Here is an 18,534-nt window from a genome sequence, read left to right on the forward strand (position 1 = left end):
CACACACAAATGAATCGTGATGTTAATTAAACCAAGCTATGTGCTCCAGAGGTCGAGGTCAGAGATGGCATGCTTCCCTTCAGATGCCATGTTTAAGCTGTGGTATTAGCTGATCTGACAGAATGAGTAAGAGTTTGCTATTGAGGGTGGCAAGGAAGGAGCAATTAAAGCCATAGAAATGGCTGTGCAAAGGCCCTGGGGTCTGAAGGAGTGTGCCCAGTAGAGGAGCTGACAGGTGACAGGTGCAGGTGTGCGAGGAAACCAGGGCTGCCCTTGCCTGGACCCCTTGTCTCTGGAATAACCATGCCTTTCCTGGCCTGAGACTGGGGTACGGCCGGAGAGCTCCCTGGGGTACTGAAAGCAAGGAGGCCTTGCTGACTTGCCTCCCATGTCTCCCCGTCCTGTCCTGACTGTGGCCTGTCACAGGTAAGAAACTGCCGGCCTGTCCAACTGACCTAGGGATAATGCAGAGTAACGCGAGTTTCTGTACGAGGCAAGCCACGTACCACGCAAGACTCTTTGTTCTGGTGACAGGAGTTGGTGGCCAGCTCTTCCTTGAACAAAAGGAGAGAGTGGGAGGGAGAGAACAGCTGAGAGCGTCTATGAGGGAGAGGAGGGGACTCAGGACGGGCTCCCCATGAGCGGTTTCGCCGGCTCATCCCGACGGACAGCTTGTGTGATGGAGAGGGTGTGTGCATGCACGTGCTTGAGTGTCTGGGTGTGCCTGCACGCCTGTGTGTCTGTGCACGCAGCCGCTGGGCGTGTTTACGTTTTTACAAATCTGTCTGAAACACGCCTTCCCAATTCTGGCCGAGCTCGTTCCTGAGAGGCCTTTTTGACTGGGACCATCTCTGCTGTCCCCTGAGGGGAGATGGGATGCTTCCTCGTAAGGTGTGGAACTGCCAAGGTACCAGCCGGTCTAAGGACGCCTGCCTGCCCACCAGGCCGGTTTCCTTATGCCTGGGGCCCCTGCTGTGCAGGGGGCGGTCTGGAGGCTGAGGAGCAGGGCTCCCGGCCCCCGCACTGCACGAAGCCAGGTTCAGTGCCTCCTGGGGACCCCTGAGCCCGCCCACCGTGCCCACCTTGGCTTGGCATGATCTCTTATGCTATACTGTCCTGGTTCCACAGACCGGCCCCCTGCGGGAAAAGCCCCTCAGCAGCCTCCTGTGCCCCCGCAGAGACCCATGGCTGCCCTCCCGCCCCTGCCAGCGACCACCACAGGCCGGAACCACTCGGTAGGTTTCTCCCTGTCTGTCATGGCACTTTGTGACCGCTCGTCATTTCTTCTATCAGACAGAAAACAAAGAGTAGCACCTTAATCTAATTCTCATTTTGCAAGAAGAGATTATGTCTAGGCTGGGAAGAGCCATATCCAAGTACTCTGTGCTTCTTCAGGGGGTGAAGTGCTACAAGTTTTGATTGGCACTGTCATGCTTATTGGCATTTTCTTGGTACTATAAACGATATAAACTACTGACATAATAAAAAAGCCCTCTTTGGATATGCACTGCTATTGTCTCCCACTGTTTGGAATAGGTGCACACTGTGAAGTGAAGAGTAAGGAACCCCATTCAGGCAAGGGCATTTACTGGTGCTCCTGGTCCCAGCCTTACCCTCTCTTGCAAAAAAGGCTTGCGCCACCTGCTGGCCAGATCCTGAAGTTCACAGGGCGAATGCGTTCCACCCAGATTTACATACAAGGAACCCAGGGAGCAGAGGAGGGAGCAAGCTCCTCTTCCCTGGCTTCAAGCGCGCACTCCAGCTCCAGCGATCTGATAAACCCAGGGCATCCCCGAGAAGCTCAGACTGAGGAGTCCGTGCCTGGGAATGTGCTCTCCTCACAAGTGACCTGAGCACTTTGACACATGTGGCAATGTCAAGGTGCGGGGAGACCACAGATTATTTTTCCCAAAGCTCAAATTTCAGGCTGCGCCACAGTGGGGTCCTTCTATCTGAGAATAGACGGTGCCTTCCTGCCTGTGGGGTTCCATAGCAAAGGAGGTTCATGGAACTGAATTTATCTACAAGTGCATTTCGCTTTTGAAATCTGAAGAGCTTCGACTCTGCTATTGGGATGCAGAATTCACTAGTCAATCAGCCGATACAGGATGGGCGGCTGCTGTGGGCCAAGCAGTGTTCTGGGTGCTGGGGACAAAGTGTGGACCAAACCGGTCCTGGCTCTCATTTATATTTTCATTTGGGACAGGGAGACAGATAACGGACCCTCAGCAGACGTAGCAATGATTTGAGTAGCTACCTGTGGCTAGGGAGACAGAGCCAGGGGCCATGCTGGTGGTAGAGAGGTGACCTTGGGCTGGGACGGATCAAGCCAGTGTGAGAAGAGCTGAAGAAGAGCATTCTGGGTGGAGGAGACACAAGTCCAGAGCTGACCAAGAGGGTGCCGCTTGAGAGTCTCCAAGAGACCCTTCCGGTGGGGCCAGCACTGCGGAGAGCCCGAGCACCGGCAGGGCCTGGGGGCCGTGGCGCGGAGGCTGTGGGTGCGGGGAGTGGGCGCCAGGTCTTGCCCGTGCTCTGGAAAGCTTCCTAACACTTGGGTCTTTTTTATGCAGCCGCTTCCCCAACCCCAGCCCAACCAGGAAGAGCCTAGCAGAAGCCGAAACCACAAAACAGCAAAGCGTGAGCACCCAGGCTGCCCTCTCCTGCCCACCAGCCACCCGCCCGCCAGCGCCGCCTCTTCTCACTGACCTGGCCTTTCTCCTTCCAGTGCCCGCCCCGTCCGTCGACAGAAGCACCAAACCGCCTCTGGATCGCTCACTAGCTCCATTTGACAGAGAGCCCTTCACACTAGGTGGGTATGATTCATACTGGTGCATAATACCAACGGCCCACATTTATAGAGTGCTTGCTGTGTACCTTTCATGTGCACCATCTCATTTAACTACGAAGTGGAGGCCATGAAATCATCCTCATTTTTCAAAGGAGGAAACTGAGGTCTAAAGATTGCTCAACTACTAGGTGGTGGGGTAGAACGGGGTCCCAGGTCAGCCAGACTGGGGAGCTCCTGCCCTCAGATCCCTGCTGTGCCTGTCTCTCCGTGGGTGTGCCTGCTGTCCTCAGCAGAGACGCAGCAGGAGGCACCGTGGGGCAGAGCGGGAGATGGGAGGTTGGGGAGAGCGGTGGTCCCCCTCGGTGGCTGCCACCTAACAGCTCGCTGGCCGGCAGAGTGTGACTCTCCTGGGGCACAGGTCCTTATTGGTAAGGTGGGTGCTCTGTAAGGAGGAAGTGCTTACAAAACTCAGAGGTGCCTGGATGTGTGCGATCGACTGGCACGCTGCAGTCTTCTGAGTGAGCATCACAGAACGTTCCAAGATTCCAGCCCCCTCCACATGGAGCTATCTGCAGTCCCGTTCTAAAACTTAGTCACCATTTATCCAATACCATCATGGGACAGACGCCTTACCTACCCCAAATGGTTAACTCCACTTTCTCTAATCCTTATGCCCACCCAACAAAGGGGGTGCATTATTATTCCCACTTCTCTGTGACGAAACTGGATGGTCAGAGAGGTAGAGTGATGGTCTCAAACTGCATAACGAGGTACAAGACTGGAGGTCTTTGTGACTTCAGCGTGGGGGTTCCTTCCCGCCACGTCCTACTGCAGTTGAGGACCTGGGTGTCAGCTCGCTTTCGACGAGTGAATCCAGGGAAAGAATCCTGAAGCCCAACAGATAAGAACTGCCGAATCCCAGCCCTCCAGCCCGTCCTTGGTGGTGCTCTGCAGCCTTTGGGGTCTCCGTCCCTTCCTCTGTTGCAAAACGACTTTCCATTTCTGGGTTTGAAGCTGTTGGCTTCCCTGAATTGCATCTCAGCTATGCCGAGGCCCCCAAGGCGGTGAGGTCTTTGGGGTTTAGAGTCGGCTGCTGTTCAGAGCCAAATAACAAAACTGGGAGACAGACTTGCCTTCAGAGTCCAGCCCTGCTCCTTCCGTGAGCTGGTCCTCAGGAGGGTGGGACAGTGACCTCAGCTCTTCACATCCACCTCCCCACACGGTCACTCTTGTAGAAGATTCTTTTTTCCCATTAAAAAAATTAAAGACATCCTTTCCCGACAACACCTGTTAGACCCTGGAGTTCCTCCAGGGCCGGCGATGTTTAGGAAGAACTAACCTCTTAAACTTCCAACATGAGATCCCCACCATGCCCAGAGAATATGCATAAGTCAGAAGGTTTTTGACAAAGAGAAATCTATTCAGGCTGAAGGATATAAATTCATTTTCCAGGAATGGCTTTAAAGTAAGAGTTCCACCCCAAACTAAGTATGATAAAACAATAAACATCTTCTATACCATCGAAAGTCTCCTCCATGAGCTGGTGAACTCTCCACTGTGAGACAAGAGTCTTGGCGCCTCTCCTGGGTCTGGCTGTCCCCAGTGCTCACTGAGGGAATCAGGCTGTGAAGCTGAAATTCCAGGTGCTTGGTGTCGCCCTTCACCCCGGGGTGCCGTGTCTGGGTAGGGAGGGAGGAGGAAAGAGCAGCTGCGTTCGTCAGCACCCACCCGTCCTGCGTGGAAGTCATCATGTGACCCAGCAAACCTGTGTGAATCTCACCTGTCGTCCCTGCTGTTCAGATGGGGCCAGGGAGGCTCAAAATGTCCAGTTGAACTTGTGCCTTGTTCGAGGTCCCATAGGACTTGATGCTAGACCTAGTGGCCTTCCGTGAGTAACCCCTGGATCCCATTGATGACAGAGGGCCTACCTCGTCTAGGCGACTCTGTGGAATAAAACCTAAATTGCTCTGAATAACCTGGCGATGCAGAGTTCCCGGTGTGCCTGGCAGGTCTTCAGGGGGGTCATCTGTTTTCAGAGGAAAGTAAAGCAAGTAGACAGACAAACAAAATAACAGCAGCTGGCCCTGTTTTTCGAGCGAAAGGAGTTTCCGGAAACTAAGTGGCTACTTTAGGCAATGTCAAGTGTGCTGCGGGGCTGGAGGAGCATCCGCCCCTCCACTTCAGATCTGGGAAGGGAGACTGCGTGGAGAGCACTTTGGCCCTAAAAGAGGCGCAACACCCCCTTTTGGTGGTGGGTTATATTGAGGAAAGCGTTGAACAGCAGCATAGAAGCTCAGAACTGTGTCGCTGGTATGTCCACGAGCTCTGTGGCCCTGGCAAGAGCCACTTCACATTTTTGAGCCTATAAAATTAGGGACTCCTCAAGGGACTCGTCCAGACCCAAAGTCCCTGATTCTTCAACGCTGACCCAGCCTGCCCCCGTGACTCGCAGCCACGATTCCAACAAACCCTGCGCTCAGGTCCCGTCCTAAGGCCCTGCTTTCTTTGTTCACAGGAAAGAAGCCGGCGTTCCCTGACAAGGTAAGCTGAGCCTCTGGCTGCTGTGGTTTCAGTTGGGTTGTGTCCTTATTCGCAGAGTGCCTGGCACTCACCAATCTCCCCTCTGTCTTGCAGCCCTCGGCTCCGGTGGGAAGGTAAGGACCTGTGACCTCGAGGCGGGTGGACACGGGACTTGCTGCGGAGCTCTGCCCAGCAGTGACCTGAGTCTCACGCTGCCTTTCTCCGAACTTGCCAGGGCTCCCGGGGACCATCTACCCAAGCTCCCAAAGCCTCCGTTACCACCAGCCACCGAGAGACCCGAAAGAAGTGGGCCCTTGCCTGGGAAGAAGCCCCCGGTGCCCAAGTGAGTGTCTTGGGTCGCATGAGCTTCTCCTGCAGCGGGACCACCCTGGCAGCCTGCCTCGGCCGTCTCCAGGGGGCACCGAGCATTCGGGTGCTCCTCGGGGGAGTGTGGGAATCTAGCTGGACATGAGTGGAGGGATGCTGGTGGGGAGCCCGGGGTGGGCAGAGCCACGGTTCCCAGGGGCCAGGCTGCGCATCTCTCTGTGCAGGTGGCCGAGAATGAGGGGTATTGGGTCAACATAAGTGTCATCTTACTATCCAGCCACTGAGAATGGCAGGCTCCTGCAGTGCCCCCTAGTATTTCTAACTGTGCTCTAAAGTCATTTTTATTGAATGGCACAGACCTACCTGGGGTCCAGGCCAGCCCTGCTACTTAGGAAGGGCCCAGCAGAGGCTTTGTTTAGCTCCTCTGTGCAGCTGGGCTTCGTGACAATGGCCCTCGCTGGGCTGCGGAGAGGATTACAAAGGACCCGGGTTGGCATGTGCCAAAAACAAAACCAGAAACACACACACACACACACACACACACACACACACACACACACACACAACCAACCCAAGTGTAAGAACACTTCAATGCATTATTGTTAAAAATCAAACCAACGCAAAAAAAATCAAAACGACCAAAGTATCAAAATAATCACTAAACACAGAATGACACTCCTGCCCCAGGAGGTGTTCACAAAGGGCCCCCCTTCCCCCGCTCCCGAAGAGCAGGAGGCGCCAGGCGCTGCGGGTCCCTGCAGCTGCGCGACACAGTCACCAGGTCTGTGTGACTGGCTTGCTCATCTGGGCCAACGCACGGAGCCCTGTTTGGAAAAGTCCCCAGATGGCCACATTTTCCAACTGTCTTCCCATTCCTTGAAGGGTGGGCTCAGCCATGACTGGCTTAAAGCATCAGCAGAGAAGAATATAACCTAACATGTTTCCATTTGCTTGGAGAAACATCTCCGTGAAGCCGAGTAGCTCCTGAAGCGCTGCCTGCCGCCTGACCCTTCGCATCTGTAACCATTTGCTGCCGTGCACACAGGAGGAGCCTGCCCGCCGGGCCACCCCTGCCCTCTCTGCCCTGCCTCTCGGCTGGGGTTTGCCGCTGCCCTCTCCCTACGGCTCTGTGGGTGTGACGCCTTATGCAATTCAGGAAGCTGCATTCCCAGGCAGACCCTCGGGAACTCTGGGTTCTCACCTCTTCCTTTTGCCCTCCTTCATTTCAGGCATGGATGGGGACCAGACAGAAGGGAGAATGTAAGTACAGATGCCACTTTGTGAGTGCTTGTCACAGGGACACATGGCTTGGCACAGGGCTTTGTGGAGCTGGGGGCTTCATCCGCCTTGGTCCTGCCTGAAGTCTGGCACCAGAGCAAGACCCGCACATAGTAGGCCTCCATCTTTGGGGGCTGGGTCTTTTCTGCAGTCCATCAATCTGTGTGGCCCAGCTCTGTGTCCCCCGAGGGCTTTCTGGGTGGCTGGGCTCCACGCAGTCTTGTTGCCAGTGGGTGATTAGCGGGGCAAAGGGGTCAGGATTGAGGGATGCCCAAGAGTCTGGGTCTCACACAAAACTTCCTGGTGCCTCTGCTTTCCCTTCAACACCTCCCTGACCTGAGAAAGAGGGTAAGACGCATTGATTACTGAGTGCTACTGTAGGGTGACCGTTTGCTGGGACTTTCCAGAATTAGAACTGAAAGTCCCACGTCCCAGAAACTTCCTTGGCTTTGTTTGTGCTTTACATCAAATGACCCCATGAGGAATGATCTTTTCGCCTTCAAAAGAAGTCGAGGTTCAGAGAGGGTAATACACATGTTGCAAGCTGCACAGCTAGTACATCGGCAGGCTCTGAAGCCAGGTCTGTCTGAGTTGTTGTCCCACACGCCGAGCCCTCTGAGGGCTGTCGGGTGCCTGCCCCCATCCAATGCTCAGCCAGCCAAGGAAGCTACTCTTCCCGTGGCTCTCTGCGCCACGCTGTGTTTGGTCAAGTGAAGTGCAGAGGTATGATGGCCGCAGGCGCCCAGGGCACACGTGCTAGGGAGCACGTCACCACGCAGTGTCCTGTGGAGGCTGAGGGGGGAGCCGTCCAGGGGTCAAGGAGCCAGGGGGACTGCTTAAGGGAGGGGAGACTTGTGAGGGTCACTGGATGACGGGCAGACGCAGAAGCAGTGGCTCTAAGAGAAGCCCCGTGCGTTCCAGTCTCAGGGATGTCCTGAGCAGGCGGGTGGGACGGCCACACAGGCGGCAAGCGCGTGAGGGACAAACGGAGGCTGGCCTCTAGAAGGGGGCTGCTGCCGTGAGGACCCAGGCGCTGCGTGCTAGTGAGCAGAGGAGACGCGGCAGCCACGCTGGCGAAGATCGGAGGCATCCTGGGGAGCACAGAGCCTGGTGCGGGTATTTGTGCAGGACCCTGGGTGGCCCACTGGAACGAGCAGTTTTGACTGTGGCCCTTGCCGTGTCTCAGCGTGTGGAGGACCAACAATGGCAAACCCACTCAAGGGCTTAGAGCCCAGAGTAAGGGACCAGATCCTCGGGACACTCTTGGGAAGGTGTCATTACATCACCACCGCTCTGTCCTGCCCAGGGCAGGGGCCCTTCCGATCTACTAGCCAATGGCAAAGCCACTTGTCTCTTGGAACCTCATTTGTTATCTGAGGGGAAGAGAAAATTCTCTTGTCTAGTTCACAAGGTGAACTTGAAGATAAAGATAGCCAGGCTTGTAGATGCACCTCAGAGGCCACACTGGGAATAAGAAAAGTCTTACTGCCTTGAGAAGAGTGGCAGAGACAAAAAGAAGACTGAGCCAGACATGGTGGCACATGCCCGTAGTCCAGCTATTAGGGAGGCTGAGGCAGGAGGATTGTAAGCTTGAGGCCAGCCTCTGCAATTTAGTGAGACCTCTATTGCTGAGTTTTGTGACAGGGAGATTTGGGATTGAATCTATTTCTGCAACCCGTGGCAAATGAGGAATCCTTCCTAGCAAATGTTCCCATTTGTAAAATGAGGATGTTAAGTTCTCAGTGGGTGGCCAGGGAATTGAATGAAATACATTATATGAATCTTCTGGGCACATCATAGATATTATAAATGTTATTATATCTTTGAGCCCTGTTAGGAACCTCAGACCTAATTCAAGTTCAGTATAAGAGGAAATTTCAAATTGGAGTGTCTTTAGGTGATTGTTTCTATTAGAAAATCATAAACCACTTACTGAGTTCTCCAATTATCCACAATGTATTATGGGGAGCCATAGCTAATGAAAGAACCAGACACATTTCTGTGATAGAGAAATGCGGTTATCATTTCAGGAATTGTGTTCTGATGATAAGTTAATACCTTTCCTTTTTTTTCCCCTTCCCCTTACCAGGATGAAGATGATGGTATGTTCAGAAAAACTTTCTTACAGCTTCTACCTCGTTCTCTCACTTTTCTGCTCAGGGGTTCAGATGGGATCCCTTTGTCTGGAAGCCCCACAGAACCAATTATAATTGTTAAATTAACATGAACTAGACGTGTGTCAGTGGGCACGCTGCATGGCTCTAGTAAAAGGAGTTACTTGGTTGAGTTCCCAAGGAGAATTAAGTTCCTGTGTAATAGTGAAGATTACCTAATTGTGCAGCAAAATTAAAATTACATGTGTAGTTTGATAGAAAAATTTATAAAATTTACACCCTCTAACACAGGTGGTAAAGGATGAGAAATTACAGGTGAATCACATTAAATGTTGGCTCTCATAAAGCAAAATGAAACTTGAGAATCACTTCAGGAATTCATAAGGTTTCTAGTTGACCATTTTCAGTCAAGTCAGCACTTCACAATGAGGAGGGGAAAGTGTGCTATAGAGAATTGTATAGAGTAGTGGTACTTTTGTAATGCATTCTAGAGAGGTAAATCATCTAGAAAAGATCTGAGGCCAGGGGTCCTTCCTACCACTTTCCAATACATCTGAGATTTGGGATTTTAGATTAGCTATTTTTAACTGGGGCAGCTCTAGAATGTTCCAGGGGGTTGGAGATTGACTTCTTCCTTCTCCTCCGCAGTACATCAGAGACCTCTGCCCCAGCCAGCACTGCTCTCGATGAGCTCCAACACCTTCCCCTCGAGATCTACCAAGCCAGCTCTCAAGCACCCGCTCCTGTCCTCTCACGGGCCCGGAGCATTCCCAGAAAGGTCTGTGGCTGACTGAGCATTGTGTCTAGGGCCACCTGATACTCAGGTAATGCAGGTGACTGGAGGGGGCAACCGCCAGGGGTAGTGGCATCTGAACAACCTGTGGGTCTAAGGACACAAAGCCAAGCTGAGCGTCAGGAGCAAGATGCTAACCCTGAGGTCCTGTGAGTTCTGTCCTTGGGGGTGGGAGGGACCCAGCACTGACTTCTCCCAGGTCATTCCGGGTGGAATGAGCCCTTTGGCAGAAAATGGGGACTGTTTTGACTTTGCAAGTTAAAAAAAAAAAATACGAACATTAAGAAACCCACTTAATGGAAGTACTTGGAGTTCCTCCTGCATCTTGGAGGGGGATTGACATAACGTGCCTCATGCTTGGCACAGGGTCCCCCCCCGGCAGGCCTGTTTCCTCAGCGACAGTGACATGCCTCAGCACTCATAAGAACTGTGCAGAGGCAGAGGTGAGAGCAAGGCAGACCCAGGTCGCTCCTCCCCAGGGACTTGGTGGCCTGCCTCGAGGTATCCCCCCAAAGCCTCCAACCTTTGAGATTCAAAAGGAGAACGAGGCCCCATCCTCACCCTGCCTATTCTAGAACATTCAGCCACCAGCACAGTATGTCCGCTCCTGCCAAACGTCTGGGAAGGTCCTCACCACTGTTGGCTCTCCCTGGGAGCCTCTTGTCCCCATTTCCTGCGGTTTCCTCTCATTCTTCCAGCTGTTTTTCTCTCTTCTCCATGTCTGCCATTTTCTCCTGCTGCTCATCCCACCCGGGGCCCCAACCCCATCCTTCACTCCTGAGGATGCCACCCAGCAGAGGCGGCGGGCAGCAGACTTCTGAGGCCTGGGCTGCTGGCGGGGTGCTGCTGCTCAGCGTGGAGGGGCGACAGCATTCCAGGCCCCCGCAGACCCTCCCTCCTGGCTCCAGTCCCGGAAGCGCTGTCACTCGCTGATGTCGCTCTTCCTGGGCTCACATCCCCGCACATAGGCACGCCCTCTCCTCGCAGACCCACAGTTCCCGGCAAACGTTCACGTAGACCCTATGTGGTCCACTTGGGGACACTACCAAAATGTGTCAGCTAAGCTCCTTTCCTTTGCTCAGATCCCGTTGTTTCAAGCAGGAGTGGAGGGAAGTCATAAGACAGCAAGAATCATGGACAGTCTGGTTTCCTTCAGCCAGCTCCCAGCTGGCCTCTCACCCCAACTCACTTAAAACCCATTCTTTTTCTGTCTGCACAGTAACAGCAGTTTCCCACAGAGCGCCTCTCTGCCGCCATACTTCTCTCAAGGTCAGTACCCTGGGCCTTTGTGACCCGTCCCTGGGATTGGATTCCCAACTCTTTGGCAAAGGTTTTCTGGCAAAGCATCTGACTTCCTCATTCAACATTTAGTTCAGTGTCTGCAGTGCATCAAAGACTTCTGGAACGATAGAATACTGCACAGAATACCTCTCTCTCTCTCTCTTCATCAGGAGGTCAGCCCTACTCCTTAGTTTTCCCACAAACAGCCACTCCTTCCTGCTCTTTCCATATAGAGCTCAGAGTAGGTGTCTTTCTCTGCAGTCCTAGGTTTCCATAATGAATCTGCCCTTGAGTTGTGAGTTTCAGAAAGTCTGGGGCGAGGCCCAGGGATATATATTTTAAATAATACTGCCTCTGGGTGTTTGTTTACAGTGTTCTCAAACTTTATTACTGTGCATACAAATCATCTAGGAATTCAGTAGGTCTGGGGTGAGACCTGAGGTTTTGCATATCTATCAAGATCCCACAAAATTCAGATATTACTGGTCCACTCAGAGTATCAGCAAAAGTTAAAAGTAGGACTAGATTGTGCTTATTTTTATTCCTAAAACAAGTGACTAGCACATGGAATGCTTCTTTTTAAATAATTTTTAATTTGTTCTAATTACTTATACGTGACAGTAGAATGCATTTATGCATCTTGATAAGCCATATATAAACGGAGTATAATTTCTCATTTTTCTGATCGTAGATAAGTGTTAACTCTACTAAGTGGATTTTACCATGCCAAGAAACTGACCTAGTGTTACTGGATTTCCTAATCTATTTTCCAATTGAAAATATGGCATTAGCGTGAAAGTACCCGATTTTTAAATATTGACTTAAATTTTTTAAAAAATGCCGTGAAGAACAAACAGAACACTTCCCCCCCCTCCCCCTTTCTTTGGTGGTCATGGCCATGTACAGAAACAGCAGTGTGGATTTTAAATAGAAGACTCCATTAGTAAGTCGGATCTGTAGCCCCAGAGTGAACATTTTTCTGGAGCACGTCAGCCGTGTCAGTTGTATACAGCAGTCCACGGGTGATCTCTTGCTGAGGCCAATGGCACCCACAAACTTTTGCATGCTTTCTAAGCATTTGCGATCAGTGTCCAGTTCCCTGCCCTGTCTTAATTTTTTCACAATCCCTCAAACTCACCGTTTCTCAAACCCACATTTGTGTTAGCTACCTGTCCCCTGTAAGCATCTGGATTTTAGACGCTTCACTTACAGCAATAATAGTAAGTGCTTATTAAGTACATTCACAGATTTCTTGTTTCATGAGTTGGTGATACAGAGATTATTAATGCAAATAGTTCATTGGGCGAGATATTACTATAACCAAAATTCATCCCTTTTCTCCCAAGACTGCCAGGATACCTGGTCCTTAGTCTGTGGCACTGGCTAGTCCAACCCCAGGAAGGGAGAGGTCGTGTCATGCATTGTCCAAAAACCAATTGCAACCTACTCAAGAGCCAGATATGAAGGGGGACAGGTGATTTAATAAAAAGCAGATGTGCTTGTTGCTGTGCATGGTGGCTTTATGGTGCGGAAGCAAAGTGACCCCTCAACACTGTAACTGCCGTGCAGAACAGGCCTGCTGCCTTTGCTCCCTCAGCCGTTAGATTTCATCCTCTCGGCAAGCATTAAAGTATGTAAGTGCTGGGCCACAAAAGTGGTCTGTTTAGGTGTCGGGATCCTGGAGAAGGAAGGTATTGGCAGCTCAGGGCCCGTCTTCTCTAATCATTTAGAATCAGGGAAGGCCACCTTCGATAATCCTGGTGACTTGGCCCAGTAGTCCTCAGCCCTTCCATGGTGACTGCCTTCCTCCTGGGTCGCAGAGCCGATGCGGATCCCTGGGCCTCTGTGGTTCGAAGGCCCTGGGTTTCCTCACTGGTGCTCAGTGATGTTCGGGAGCCAGTGTCACATGAGTTCCTCGACTCTTGGAGCTCATTTCCTCCTGTGCAAAGGGAGCATGGACCCGCCTTGACCGCTGCTGGGTGCATGAAAGGTCACGTCCACAAAGTGCTTACTGAGGATCCGGACAGAGGAGGCCTGCAAACCATTGACTGATGAGCCAATGAGTGACGGATGAGTAAGGGAGGAACACCCGGCCAGTCCAACGCTTCCGTTCTAAGAGAGGTTCTGACGTGGACAGAACAGCCTTGGCAACTGCGGCCAACAATCAATCCTTTCCCGAGATGAGGAAGCACGTTCCCGGGCACTTTCAGGGAAGCCGAGGCACCAAGAAAGTCTTAGAGGAAGGGAGGCACAAGTACTGGGTACTTCCAGGTGATCCTAGTGCCTCCTGCGGGCCAAGCAGGTCTACCTGTGGGGACATTCAGCAAAACCAGCAGGTAGCAAGTGTAGCCAATAAATAACATTCCCAGGGTAGTTTTGCCTTATCTTGGGAAACTTAGATTTCTTTGTGTGAAGACAAGAAAACATGATTACCTTCACTATGGCCTTGCCACTCTCTTGGTGGCTGGGAATCCATCTGCATGTGCTGATGTCACCAGGGTCTATGAAAGGTCTGTCTCTTGAAGGTTCTTATTGATGTTCACATTGAAACAATGGTGACATTTTTACAGACAGATCTAGTCCCCCTGAATGATATGCCTGCACATTGAGGAAATCTCTGAATTTTGAGGTTCTGCTCTCAAAGAGTCACTGACATGGTTACAGAATAATGTAGCCCTTGTGTTTTTGAGCAGGTAGAAATTATTTTTGAAGCCTCCTTTTCTTGAGATGCTGTTAGAACAGTTTGGAGGGCATTTGGGTTATGTTTACAAGAAGCAAACAATAACTTATGCTACATTAATTTTCAAAATGCTATACTTCCTTTAAGGCCCTGGCCACCGACCACCGCTCAGAGCTGAAGGCAGAACCTTACCCTTGCCGGTGCCGAGCAGACCTCAGCCAGCGTCGGCCGGGGACAAAGAGGTAAGAAAGCACACGTTTTGATTGTTTGTCTTCTCCCTAGCAAATGGACCATGAGAAACTGCTGAATACTGTTCTAGGCTTTTGTCTTCTATTTTTTTTTTTTTTTAATTAAAGGGGAGTGCACTGGGAATGTAGCTCAGTAGCAGTAGAGTGCCTGCCCGTCACGCCTGACGCCCTGGGTTCCATCCCTGGCACTGCAAGATGCAAGAAAGAAAAAATAATTAAAGGGGAGGATCTGGATGAAAAATAAAATGTCCCTTTTCCTTGGTGTTCTTTCAGACTCATGCACTTTGCTTTAAACAATAAGAAAAACAATCCCATGTTCTGTGTCCTAGCATATGAACTTGGAAAAATTCACACAACTGCTTCTCCATTAACAGTTTTTTCATGATGTCACCCTTGTGTACCAATCTGTGCCTTTTGGGATGAGAGTTGCCATATGTAAGGAAAACTCATTCACAGCCGCCTGAGCAATCCGCATCGTGAACGCACAAAACACCTTCTAAATGATTCTGTATTAGAGTTTAGAAAACAAATGTATCAAGCCTCATGGAATTGAGGTGGTGATTTATGGAAATTATTCCTTGGATGTTTTTCTTTTCACTTAGCTATGTAACTGCCAAATTTATTCCATTTAAAAAAAATTCACATTTGCAGAATTCGCTGGATGAAGAGTGGTATATTTCCTACATCACCCGACCAGAGGCAGAAGCTGCTCTTAGAAAGATAAATCAGGTATTGTGCTACAGTTATTTTAAAGTAGTTATAAATATTAATGGAAGGAGAAGAAGGGAATTGACTTGTACTGAGTCCCAATTATGGTCTGGGAAATCTACGAGGTGCTATTTCTAGGAGACAAGCGTTGGTCCAACTTCTTAGCTACCAGCATCCTTTGCAGTGATTCCTAGGACTGGGACTCATTTGGCTGACAGAAAAATCTAAATTAAGGCAACCATTGGTTGGCAGAATCTTAGGAGAGTTTTATTAATGAGAGTCTGTCTTGTGAAAAAGGAGACTCTCAAATTTCCAATGTCTTCTCTATTCTATTTTCCTCTTAATGTGGTTCTCCTTTGCATCTACGCAGAAGCTTCCATATTCAGAGAAGCAGCAGCAAATTTTTGCCCTTCCTCCTGTAATTTTTAGCTAGTTCTTTGATATTGTCAAGCCCTAAAAAGATTCCCTATGGCCCAGGGCTGACCCTGAACCTTCAATCAATTTAGCAGAGGTGGGAATGCGAAGATTCTTCATCTTTCACATCTGAAATCCACAGCAATAGTTCCCAACCTTGGCTGCACTTTTAAATCATCTAAGGAGTTTTCTGAAAATCCCGATTCCTGGGTCACCTGAAGAGCTTTTGTTTTAATTAGACCAAGTGCCGTGTGGGATGAGGGAGTCTTTGAAGCTCCCCCAAGATTCTGATTCCAAGCCAAGGCTATGAATCACTGGTCCAGAGGTGTGTTCGTTTAACGGGGATGTTCTCACTTATTCAATTAACTTGAGATTAAAAAGAACAAAGGGAGACTATTATTGCAGATTGATGACTATTTAAAAGCCATCCTGATTTAGTACGAGGAGAAGGAAGTGGTTTAAATGAGTTTTCCTAAGTAGCTCTATTAATACTAGCTCTTTATTATTATGATGCGGTAATTTATTGAATGGAAGTTTAAAGGAAAGGATGAAACACAACAAATATTTTTTTAAAAAGTTTAGCAAATGTTTTTTTAAAAAGGTGGGAAGAATACATGTGGCCTACACTTAACTATGTTCAGGTATGTGATGGAAGAAATGCTAAATCTGGAGATCATGAGGGTTAGAAAGAGGTGACTTTCATTAGCATATGGGAGTTTCTGTGCGTGGATCTGGAACGGAAAGCTTAGGGGATTCATTTGCAGGAGTAGGAAGATGTATCTTGCATGGACCTTTGATGTCCTCTCTCTTGGCCTTTTATCCACTCAACCACCTATTATATGCTTTATTACTGAAAAAAGGTTCCTTTTCTATGAAGAAGCTTTGGAGAGGCTGGCTTGGAAATGTCTGATCACATTTTGGCTGCATTTCTTGATAACCAAGAAAGGCAGGACACAGGCATCTGAGGCTGTGGGGGGAGCCAGCCGAAAGCCAGCTGACTCCAAGGACAGGCAGGCGTCACTGGTCCCTGGAGGCCAGCAACAGAAGTCCTGACTTTCACCCTTCCGTACTAACAAGAATCTCCCTTCTAGGATGGCACTTTTCTGGTTAGAGACAGCTCTAAGAAAACAATAACCAACCCGTATGTCCTCATGGTCTTGTACAAAGATAAAGTTTACAACATCCAGATCCGCTATCAGGAAGAAAGTCAAGTTTACTTGTTGGGAACTGGACTCCGTGGGAAGGAGGTAAGGACTTGAGTTTCAGAATTTCCCCCAATTCTTTTTCTACACCTGTCTCCCTACCCACTCGGAGTTTCGCTTGACATTCTTTGGGAGCCCACGCTATAAAGCAGCTTTAGAACTAATTCCCATTAGCAAAGCCCTTCATTAATTAGAGGGGAGAAAAGCAAAACATTAACCGTGACTGATACAAGAGTCCTTCTTGTATCTTTTATTCTAAATAATTCAACATCATATAATAACTTTCAAAATAAAAAGTAGGTTAGCATTTAATTTTAAAAAAATCCATTTAGATGGTATCAAAGTTAAGTCTCTTCTGTTATTGACCTCTGTGTTATAATTTTTAATGCGAGACTACAATGTACTTAGAAGGCTGTATTTTGAATTAGTAACATTTGGGGAAGGGAGAGGACTAGAACATTTGCTGTGGTCGTTATTTGGACATTAGGGTCATTTCTTACTGAACAGGAGGTACAGCTCAGTGGTGATGGCCAGATCACAAATTGTTTGGCTAAGGCGTAGCTCCTTGGGTGGTAGTCAGAACTGATGTGAGAGGTCCTCTGTGCTGCCTTTTATAAAGACAGCTGTCAACTAAACTCACAGTCCCAAGTCATGCTTTCTAAGGTCAAAGTTGCAGGAGGAAAGATCAGCTGAAGTGAACATTTCCAGAAAGGGAAACAACTCACCCTGACTTACATTCCAAGTGGTGACGCTGTGGATGATGGGAGGAAATACGTGCTTTAGTTGGAATGTCTGACCCACCAGAGGCTCTCTAGAGGCAGGGGGGTCTGCCTTCCCAGATTCCTCCTGGTCAGAGTGGAATCCCACAAGTACAGACGGCCCTGAGTCTTGGAGGAAGCATACATTCCTCTGTGGGGTACCATTGACTTCTGACCCACATCCGGATGAATGGGGCCTTTCCCAGCCATAAGGGAAGGTGTGGTCCAGGCAAGTAGTTGGCTGCTGAACCCTGGGGAGTGTGGCGGTGGCAGGGGGTACACAGCAGAGAGGCCAGGAAGGCACTTCTGTGTCATGCTGTAGATGCCACCTCCAGACACTGTGAATGGTGTCTGACTTCCTGCTTCTTTTTGCCTCCTAACACCATTAATGATTGGGGTGAATAGGGGTACAGAAACCAAAGAACAACCCATCTTCAGGATAAATGATTCCCTATATGAAATTTCAAGAACTTGTTTTTCATTCATTATTTGTTGGGTGTTGGTGAAGAATTTTTGTCAAATTTCTATAGCAGAAATCACTAGAACATTTGCCAGATTTTACACGTCCCTCCAATTTGGCTACTTAGATAAGCTACATTACGCGGGTTAAGAAAAATGAACGGTGAAATTCACGCAATCCACCCCAGTGTTGACTCACCTTCCTATTTGAACTTTTCCAGGATTTTTTGTCCGTGTCAGATATTATCGACTACTTCAGAAAAATGCCACTTCTGCTCATCGATGGGAAAAATCGAGGCTCTAGGTACCAGTGCACGTTAACACATGCTGCGGGGTGTCCGTAGCAAGTTAGCTGAGGAAAGGAACCGTCGTCCTCTTGTCTCCGTTGTGGACATGACAAGATCAACAGACCTTGGTGAATGGACATTTGATACTGAAACCAACCCCTCAACATCAACACAAGCGTTTTGTACTTTCCTTTAAAAACAGTGTTTGAAATGAAGACTGTCAAATATACTATAATTTATTTATTCCTCTTTAGTGTTTGTAAAGGGCAAGAGTGATGTTGTTCACACTTGAAGCCTAGTAGTGTATTACAGTACTGCATTTAAAAAGACAGGTGTGTAATTTTGAATGCCCATTTCAAAGTGCAGTAGTTTACAGGGCCACAGCAGATTTGGGGCAAGTTTAAAAACACTGAAAAAGTGATCGTTTTTGATATCACACAGGACATAGCCAGACCTTTGTCAGTCAGAGGCCATCATCAGGTTTTTATATAACTTAAAAGTTACTCAAATTCTTTTCTCAGCAATAATTAGGAGCTTCAAAAATATAATTCCATTGGTTCTTATTTGGTGTTTTCTGCTGGGGGGATTTTGTGTACTTTTTAATGATGATATAAATGCATGTTGGGATGATGTTTTGGGATTAAAATAGTCTTTTGCCTTTCTTTTGGCTTCCTAAA

The 18,534-nt window shown here is 49.3% G+C and overlaps 1 protein-coding gene across 1 annotated transcript in view; it reads left to right on the forward strand.

Annotated features, from left to right (window-relative positions):
• The window catches only part of LCP2 (lymphocyte cytosolic protein 2), a 41,950-nt gene extending 23,431 nt beyond the window's left edge, over positions 1-18,519 (forward strand). Inside the window, exons 8-21 of the mRNA XM_079145439.1 lie at positions 1,129-1,235; positions 2,571-2,637; positions 2,726-2,809; positions 5,304-5,329; positions 5,423-5,442; positions 5,544-5,651; positions 6,865-6,895; positions 9,003-9,015; positions 9,676-9,805; positions 11,040-11,089; positions 13,929-14,023; positions 14,681-14,758; positions 16,243-16,398; positions 17,792-18,519. Coding sequence (XP_079001565.1) covers positions 1,129-1,235; positions 2,571-2,637; positions 2,726-2,809; positions 5,304-5,329; positions 5,423-5,442; positions 5,544-5,651; positions 6,865-6,895; positions 9,003-9,015; positions 9,676-9,805; positions 11,040-11,089; positions 13,929-14,023; positions 14,681-14,758; positions 16,243-16,398; positions 17,792-17,914 — 1,088 coding nt within the window. The 3' untranslated portion in view covers positions 17,915-18,519. The remainder of the gene's footprint in view (positions 1-1,128; positions 1,236-2,570; positions 2,638-2,725; positions 2,810-5,303; positions 5,330-5,422; positions 5,443-5,543; positions 5,652-6,864; positions 6,896-9,002; positions 9,016-9,675; positions 9,806-11,039; positions 11,090-13,928; positions 14,024-14,680; positions 14,759-16,242; positions 16,399-17,791) is intronic.
• The last annotated feature ends 15 nt before the right edge of the window (positions 18,520-18,534 follow it).

Source organism: Sciurus vulgaris (assembly GCF_902686455.1).
Source record: "Sciurus vulgaris genome assembly, chromosome: 6".
Lineage (NCBI taxonomy): Eukaryota > Metazoa > Chordata > Mammalia > Rodentia > Sciuridae > Sciurus > Sciurus vulgaris.